This window comes from Beta vulgaris, chromosome 4 (genome assembly GCF_026745355.1).
Source record: "Beta vulgaris subsp. vulgaris cultivar EL10 chromosome 4, EL10.2, whole genome shotgun sequence".
Lineage (NCBI taxonomy): Eukaryota > Viridiplantae > Streptophyta > Magnoliopsida > Caryophyllales > Amaranthaceae > Beta > Beta vulgaris.
In genome coordinates, this window is record NC_079205.1 from 1,048,029 (window position 1) to 1,057,790 (window position 9,762).

At 34.0% G+C, this 9,762-nt stretch overlaps 1 protein-coding gene across 1 annotated transcript; it reads right to left on the reverse strand.

The window, feature by feature from the left end:
- Positions 1–1,102: 1,102 nt before the first annotated feature.
- LOC104891848 (leucine-rich repeat receptor-like serine/threonine-protein kinase BAM1) lies at positions 1,103–6,143 on the reverse strand. The gene is made up of 2 exons (XM_010677617.4): positions 4,548–6,143; positions 1,103–2,472 (listed from the first exon to the last, which is right to left on the reverse strand). The coding sequence occupies exons 1-2, from the start codon at positions 6,106–6,108 to the stop codon at positions 1,343–1,345; spliced, it is 2,691 nt and encodes an 896-aa protein (XP_010675919.2). The 5' UTR covers positions 6,109–6,143; the 3' UTR covers positions 1,103–1,342.
- Positions 6,144–9,762: the final 3,619 nt, after the last annotated feature.

Here is a 9,762-nt window from a genome sequence, read left to right on the forward strand (position 1 = left end):
ATTCTTTACTTAAATGATTTTTTTTGTCAATTTTATCTTGGCTCAAGTACTTTGAAAGATTGCATTGGCTAGTGTTAACCACATGATTCTTCCACCTCTCAAGATGTGAAAACATTCCACGCGGTTTCATGGTGCAATAGTGAGAGTAAAGGCCCTTGGAATATAGTATAAACTTCCATTTAAATTTCATCCGAAATGCGCGCATGAAGGATCTAGACATCTCAATAGTTCATAAAGGCCGCAACACCAGTTTTGTGGCTGACTCTTTTGCGGATGATTACTTGTATGAGGATGTACTAGTGGACTGGTTGTATGTTTTGATGGAGATTAAAAGGTTCCCGTCTACCGGGTGTGCTTGCACTATAAAAGTTCATTTCCTTGTGAAAGATACCTTGTTTTGGGCCGAATATTCTTTCATCTCTTGAGTTTAATTAATAAAATACAATCGCAATTTATCAAAAAAAAGATGTGAAAACATTCCAAGGATGTCCAATTCTTAATTATTCAGAATAAATTTTTTTTTTATAATACAATATTTGTTGAAAACAAATGGAGAAGTAGGGGATTTTCTTGGAAGTGCAGAAACATACAGCGGCCATACAGGGCTATAATCTGGTTGTTGTCAAACATTTTGGACATGCCGTGATTGCAAGTTACACATATAAACAAACTATTATGATCAAATTGTAAAGGAAACACTCCAACAATTACACATATAGCCAATATATATCGCTAAACTATCGGATAAAAAAACATGGATATCGCGGCGTCTGAATGGAGTGCAGGGTGTGAATCTGGTTGGACAGGCTACTTAGATGAATCATACATTTCAAGACATTACAACAATGGTGTGGTTGATGATCATCCTCATAGTTATACAATGAATTTAACTCGCAATTACGATGATGATGATATGTCCATGATTTCTGATGCATCTTCAGGTCCTCCACAGCATGTTGTTGTACAAGAATATATATGATGCACAATCATATAGTCGTAGTACCATCAACAGGGATAATTGTTATTCCACTACTTCTGAGAAATCGTCCAAAAAATGTGTCAAGAAATCAAAGAAATCCAGTAAAGAGACCAAGACACAGGGTAATAATAAACATCAACAATATCAGCAATCATGTTATCTTGATGACACTGCTAGCTCTTTTTAGATATAACAAGTGCCAATACAACCCCATGCATGCTTGCGTCTCTCAACTCCATATATAATAATTCAAGGAAGTTTTGAGAATAAAAATACAAATATTGAACAAGCTAATTTTTTTTATTATGAATTGAGATACTTATAGTATTGCTAAACTTTGGAACAAAAAAATTAAAGTTCCACTCAACTTTTTTGATCTTTCTTTTGTCCTTTTGTTCTACAAATCCTACCAAAGCACTTGTCGAGAAAATCAAGCAACACCAGTTCCATTTTGTTAGCCAACCTGATAAACCAAAAGGGCTTTCCTACTGTAAACATATAGTATCCCCAAGCCAACCCAATTAGCAAACCGCTGCCAAACCCCATAACTACAATCTCCAACATCGGTAAAATACTTCTTATAGCATCTTCAGAATCATCTTGATTATCTGTGGTACTTTTCAGACGACTTTCTCCACACTTGGGTAATGGTTGCCCACACAATCCGACATTTCCCTTGTATGAATTTACTGAGAATGTATCAAAGTTTTTTCCATGAGGTATGGGGCCTTCTAATAGATTATTTGAAAGATTAAAGACCCCGAGAAATGTTAAACTGACCAATTCTTGAGGGATACGACCAGTGAGCATGTTAGATGAAAGGTCTAGACCATCGAGCAAAGACAAGTTGCCAATTGATGGAGGGATGTTCCCGGAAAAGTGATTATGCGAAAGATTGAGGTTGCGAAGTGATTGTAGTCGCCCTATAGCATCTGGAATCTGTCCAATGAAGCTATTGTTGGATATATCAAAAATCGACATCGTCGTAATAAGCTTCTCGTATTTTATTTGTAATCCATTGAATGTCAATACCATAGAAAACGTACGATATAAGTCGTCCATGTATTCTGGACTCTTAAGAGTGTACGACTCGTTGATATTGTGCATAGCCGCAAAGTTTCTAATATACCTTCCAGGCAACTTACCAGAAAACTTATTGTTAGATAGGTCGATAATTTGTAGCTGTGCAAATGGACGTCTAACCTTTGATGAGCTCGTTATAGTACCATAGAGGCTATTAAAACGCACACTGAAAACTTGGAGTTCTGGGAGTTTGTCTAACCATGAGGGAAATTTACCCCTAAGCTTGTTGTTTCCAAGATTTAGGAGTTTCAAACTTCGACAATTGGACAATGACTTAGGTACAACTCCTTTTAGTTGATTGTCACTCAGATCTAGATGCTTCAATGAATCACACTTTGAGAAGTTTGTCGGAATTGTTCCGTTGAGTTTATTTGATTGGAGAAAGAATGTTTGGAGCTGAGTGCCAGTATCTGATACAAAATATTCTTCATGAGAAGGTATTCAAAGAAATGAAATTATCTGACAACCTATAGTGGTAAACTGGTAAGGAGCTTCTATCAAACAACGTAACTAGATGTTCGTATACTTGTACTGCTACCATTCTTTTCAGTAACGGTCTGTTTGGTTACAAATAAATAGTGGTAATGGTAATGATATTCAGTGTAAATTTGTAAAGAAATTCTCTTGTCAATGATCATAGGAATGAAACTTTATCAAAAACTATGGGTTTCCCTTTATAAATTTTCATTACCACACAATGCGAAGTCGTAATGGATAGCAATGAGATGTTAGGAAGAAAATGGATATCTTGGGATGAAGTTGCATTACCATAGGTAATGATATTGGATTCTAGTACAAACTTATACTATAATGCATTATTACCGTTCCCATAATGTGTAACCGTTTACCAAATGGACCATAAGGGTTAACTTTAAACAGAAATTACTCTAAATGTATATACATTGAAGTTTATAAGAAAAAATGGTATGAAAGTATTCTTTTTTAAGAAAAATATTAAGGAATAAGTTTTTAGTTGTCATAATATCATAAATATTTGCAGTCAAAACAGTTCTTCCCTCTAGATTTTATTATTTTCCATATTCGCTTATTATCCACTTCTTCTTTTTAAATGATCTTATTATTAATTGTTTATTATTATCTTTACCTTCTCACGAGTTTGAGGGTGTGAGAGAGAGAGAAACACGAGTTTGAGAGTGAGAGAGAGAGGGGGGTTTGAGGGTTTGAGAGTGAGAGAGAGAAACACGATTTTGAGAGTGAGAGAGGGTTTGAGGGTGAGGGAGACACAGCCACACGGGTTTCAGGGTTTGAGGGCCTATTTTTAGGGTTTGAGGAATTTAAAAGGAGAGAGAGGCGTTATGTTTAAAAAAAGTGAGTTGGGTCTTGTGGGTAAATTTGAGTCGGATGGGCCAATAGGTCCGACACAAATTATCCTTTTGCAACGCACATGAGATAAGTGCGACGCAGACATGATGCAGCGATGTGCGTCGGATGGGCCTCAGTGTCCGACGCACATGAGTTATATGCGTCGCACATCAATAAGGTACGAGCCGTACGACGCTCATAGCTCGTATCTGCTGCTTATGCATTGATGTTTTGCGTCGCACGCTTCATAGCATGCGACACAAATTATGTTTTTGCGTCGTTTTGCCTTACATGAGACTCAAATGGGGCGACGCAAATCGTCATTTTTCTACTAGTGACTGTTCTTGACCCATCCACAACATTAACTTCAATAGAATACGCTAATAAATTAATATTTTCTCTTTCCTTTTATGACACACCTACATATTTCTCCTAAAACTCTATGTCCAAAGAAATGGATAAGCTAATAAAAACTAGAGGGTGTACTTTTTTAGCATGTTGTTTATTGGTCGTAAAACACATTAATTTACTTTCGTAAAAACGAAATAAAACAAAAGAACAATTACAAACAAGTGGATAGAGCATAAAAATTACTACATCCCCTCTATCCCATGGCTTGTATAATTTTTTTAGTGCTCCAAAATGTTATTGTTTCCTTATTCTGATTCCAAATTTATATATCCTTGATTTGCTTTTAAAAACTTTGCGTCACAATCATACGTGGGACAACATAAGTATAACATGTATTTTTATATATTCCCTCTGTCATAATATATAGTGCTTGTTTCTCATTTTTGACGTGAACTAAAAAACTGATCTTAGAAGAGAGTGTGGAGAAAGTTGGATGAAAGAGTATTATGTACGACTAATTCGACATACACTTGAGTTAAGTAAACAAAGAAAAAGAATAATTTCAAAGAGCAAATAAATGATGGTGGTACGATTATTTTATGCAACCAATATCAAATGTAGAATTAGAAAAAACATAAACAAAATTTTAGGACAACCAAAAAGCAATACAAGCCCTATATAGTAGGACTAAGAAAGTATTAGTTAAAACAAATAATCAAAGTAAAATATATCAATAATGCAAAATTCGGGATAAAACCTAAAATAGAAAAGGAACGTATATGTAAAATGATCAAGTTTAATATCCTCATACCTATAATCTCATAAGGTATCTCACCAGAGAACTGATTCCTGTTCAAATCGAGGTAGCTTAGCATCTTACACTTGCTAATCTCCGGAGGGATACTTCCAGTAAACTTATTCCCGTCAAGTGTCAAGTACTGAAGACCAGAACAATTCCCAATGCTCGCAGATAACTCCCCTGATAGTTCATTATCGGAGAGATTAATTTGCCAAAGATTAGCGCAATCACCAATTTTCTCATCAAAACCTCCGCTAAGAAAATTGTTAGCCAACGAAACCTGAGATATATTTGGAAGGCCAAACAATCCCTTAGGAATTGACCCACTTAAGAAATTCGTTTTCAACCCTAGTATTTCAAGTGACTTGCAACTTCCTAAACTCTCTGGAATTTCCCCAACCAATAAATTATCAAATGCATACAAAACTTGGAGTTTATCTCCTTTGCAAAGACTTACTGGAATTTTCCCAGTAAAATTGTTATGAGTTATATCTAGATATTGTAACTTCCCATTTGTACCTAAATTATGTGGGATATTCCCAGTGAAGTTATTCGACCCTAGTTGAAGAGTTTTCAACTCTGAAAAATCTCCAATAAGATCTGGTATACTCCCATGTAACTTGTTTCCAGCAAGATTAAAATCGGTTAAGTTTTGAAGAAGAGAAAAAGACTCTGGAATCACACCAGATAACATATTACTAGTAAAATCCATAACTTTTAAACTCTTTAATGAACCCAACTCAAATGGAAGATCTCCAGAAAGATTGTTCCCTTGAAGATTCAATGTTTGAAGCTTCTCAAGTTTTCCTAACTCCGGTGGAATTTTACCTGATAACCCGCAACCAGGACCATCAAAATAAGTTAACTCGACCAAGTTTCCGAGCTCACGAGGAATTCCACCAGAGAAATTATTATTATTGTAGCGCCCAATGTAGAGCTTTTTAAGGGTAGTTAAGTTTCCGATATTTGGTGGAATTTTACCCTCAAGATCATTCTCAGATAAATCAAGGTACTCTAAATTTTCCATTTGACCGTACTCTGATGGAATCTCACCATAAAAGTGGTTCACACCAAGGTTAAGATGTCGAATCTCCGACATTTCAACGATTGATAAAGGTAGTGAGCTAGTGAGATTGTTGTTGTAAACATCGAGAATGGTTAAGTTTTTAAGGGAGGAGAAAGTAGAAGGGAAGGTGGTGAAGTCATTATATGAGAGGTTGAGATAGCGGAGTTGAGTAAGGAGAGATAGAGAAGATGGTATTGGGCCATAGAAAGAGTTGGATGCAACTGAGAGGTTTTGTAGGTGGATGAGGGAGCCGATATCAGGTGAGAGAATTCCTGCGAGGTTTAAGTTAGAGATGTCGAGAGAAATCACTGCAGAAGATGAGGAGGAGCAAGTGATGAATGGCCAACTACAGTGGTGGGTTGTTGTATTCCATGTTGAGAAAACTTTTTGTGGATCATTAGTTATGGCAGATTTAATACTTAGTAAAGCTTTGTTTTCTGGTAATATTATTAAGCCATTGATGAAGTTGAGATGATGGAGGATGACAAAGAGAATGAGGAGTTTCATTTTTTAGTTTTGTTATTATCTTTCCTCATTCCTAGTTTGCATGAGCATATATAAATACCAATGAAATTTTGAGTACATTTATTATTTTATTTTTATTATTATTAGGGAATTAAGTCAGCACAATGATTAACCTCTACAAGGCTACTAGCCTGTAGGAAACACCAACACATTAGCTGGTAAAACATGCATAGCATGCTAAGGAAATGCCCCAACGTAATGTTGGGGGTAAGGAAACACCAACACAAAGGCCAAAAAAAAGCGCTCTACCCACTTGAGTTAACTCCTATCCTTTGAATACATTTATTATGACCTTCCAACACGTTTAGTACTCTAGGATGATTTCAAGCTTGACTTGATCAAAAAGCGCACATCCATCACCCCATGTCCATCTTTGCGTCTTTGCTACAAATGCAATGCTAGTCTTTGCGTCAATGTCTAACAGTAAGTCAAGCAAGGGTAGTGTACTAGTGTCCAATCACTCCATGTGAGTTGCAACTTGCGCGGTACTAGTAAGATGCAATTAAATTGCCTAGTGGAATAATGTATAATAACTTTGGGCTTTTTCTTATCAACAATACAAAAAAAAAGAAAAAAAATCTTTGGGCTGTTTTAAATTGAAATCAAGGTTGTTAAAATCAACTCATATTTGCTTTATTATATTTATAAGCATTGGACTTAATTACATATCCTGATAAATTGAAAGAAGTATATATATATATATATATATATATATATATATATATATATATATATTATATATATATATATATATATATATATATATATATATATATATAATTTGCCACTCCCGCATAATCGCGTATTTTATTGTCAATAGTTTATTCTTATACTTCTTCCAATTATTATCAGTTGCAATATTTGTTTTTTAATGGTTAAATTTTATAAAAATTGACCATATAATTTACGTTAATATATTTGAAAATATTGTATCTTATTGGACATTATCAGATTTTTTTTTATATGCATTTTCCGAAATATAAAATTATGTTTTAAAACATGTAAGTAAGATTATATTAAAACGTTAGTGTTTTGTGGCGGGGACATAAAAAAGCAAACATTACAACTAATATAAATCAAAAGGAGGTACAGATGGAGATGCTTCATATTGCTGCTGGTAGATTGAACATTGAAGTCAATACATAATTTGGAGTATGAGTTACTACTAGGTATACACATCAAAGAAGGGGGCGCAATAGAGAAAATGACATAGATATTTAAATCTTTATCATAAACTTAGCTTATGAGTTTTTTGTGGGATATATCAAGGTAATAGAGCCTTTTATAAGAACATACCTTGCTAATTTTTTTTGTGGGGTTATATCAACTAAAATTTAAGTTTTGTTAAAAGGTACCAAAAATATTTTTTTCAGCGATAAAGTACTAGTCAAATTTCCGGACTTTGACTTGCTTAAATTAGGCTATGTTTAGTTCACCTTATTTTTGCTTATTTCAGATCTAATCAGATCAGATCAGAAAAAATAAGTTCAGATCAGATCAGTTCATATCATGCTTATATTTAAAAATCATTATATCTTTCATTACATATTAGTAAAAATTATAATAATTGAATATTAATAAAGTACTCATTGAGACAAATCAAACAAGACCCCACATGACTATATTTTTTCTTATATATTGAGAAAAATCTAAAAGATAAAATCTTGTAATCAAATCAGATCAGATCAGATCTGAAAAAATAAGTTCAGATCAGATCGTATAAGTTCAGATCAGAAAATTTCAGGTGAGCTAAACATAGCCTTAATTACTCTTTGTATAGTGTGTGATATTCAATTGCTTCTACATTCATCTTCCTCTATCTTCCTCACTGTCACTTTGTGCCTCACTCACGAGTTCCTACCAAGTCAAAGGTCGAAAATGTGACTTTCTCGTCGGAAATAGTGTTTTTGATATCTTTTAATAAAACTTAAATTTAGGTTGGTATATTTCCACAAAAAAAATAAAATAATGAGGTATATCCCCACAATATGCCCTATTACCTTGATATATCCCCGCAAAAGCCTCTAAACCTATTAAAAGGAGAAGTTGGCCATAATGTTTAGAAATAGTGTTAAGAGTCTAAAAAACATGAAATTTATTGTTCATGTGACGTTGTAATTATTTGCCAAATTTGGGAGTATTGTTGCAATGCCACTCCTTTGCCTTTTTCTTTTTGTTTTCCAAGTTTTCCTACATTGTCTTCGCTTTTTCTCTATTCTATTTCTTTGCTTTTCCTTCACAAGTTGTTGTCCGCGCGGGATGCATGCCGATCCCCCCAAGGTGGAAATTAATGGGAAATTAACTCACCGGTGTAACTATATTAGCAAATTCATTATTATTATCATTAGAAAAGTGTATTTGCAATATTCGAATTAAGCTTAAACATAATCTAGTAAGGGAAAACAAATGCATCTAAATTTGATAGTTAAAAACATAAGTTAAGTCATTCACATGACATAAATGCGAGTAGTCCCCCAAGGGAGCAAAGCTGCTTGGATATTATTACTCCATCTGTTTCAAAATATAAGACATTCACGTTTTATGAAAATTTACTTTAACTACAAGTATCTCTCATAATATGATAAATAAAAATTATACTGTTGGATCCGTCCTGAAAAATACTATGATAACTTTATTTCTTAAATTTTTTTATCCACATAAATTGAGAGTAATTAATGGTCAAAGTTCGACCTCGAACATTGTATGGTGCCTTATATTTTGAAACGAAGGGAGTATTATATTGATTTGCAGTTATTAAAAAAAAAAAAAAAACTCAATTGATAACTCAACTTGTTTAGGATAAATAAACCCTTTTTGTGAATTTTATATGATTCTAATATTTTTTTTGGATTGGTAACATGAATAACCTATATGGACGACCCTTGCACGGGTTCCTATCCAAAGGCCCAAGCATTTAGGAGGGGAATTGATAAAGGAAATCCTTCTTTAAGGGTCCGTTTGATTCAACTTACATTGTCTTATCTTAACTTATCTTATCTGAACTTATCTTATCTCATGTTTATCTTTCGAGAAGTGTTTTATCAAGGAGAATGTGAATATAAAGATGTCGAGGACTATGTTTACTAAAGTGGGGTTGCGTTTAGTAATTTCCTAAAACAAAATACTGCATATGATCAATGAAAAATAAATTTTGTGCTCTTTTATTTTTATTGTGCGTAATCAAAATTCGAGCTGGATCAATGTCCGTTCGGCTCTTTTTTGGGTCGGGTTTAGATCATATCAGATTTCAAGTATATCGTTAACTTTGGGTCATTATCTTCATATCCACAGAAATCAGGTTTCTATCAGAAGTTTTGTGTCGGATCGGATCTAGTGATTTTGCCAGGTATATCGAGATGGATTATAGAAGTTAGAACCAAGTCACAACTTACAAGTACCAGCCATAATAATTGTGATTCATGACTTTACAATATATATATGTGTACACAATAGGAAACTTCTATACAAAGAATATTATCTACAAGGAAACTTCTCTAAAATATATATTCCTATCACCCCCCCCCTCAAGTTGGACATGGGTAGGATCAAGAATGCCCAACTTGGACAATAACAAATCAAACTGTGTTTTCCCAAGTGCCTTAGTGAAAATATCAGCAAGCTGTGCCTTGGTGGAAA

Bases quoted from the DNA above. Each gene is read 5' to 3' on its own strand.
- LOC104891848 (XM_010677617.4), bottom strand. From the start codon at position 6,108: ATGAAACTCCTCATTCTCTTTGTCATCCTCCATCATCTCAACTTCATC. The intron at 2,473-4,547 runs GTATGAGGATAT...ATTTTGTATCAG, and splicing joins GATACCTTATGAGATTATAG to ATACTGGCACTCAGCTCCAA.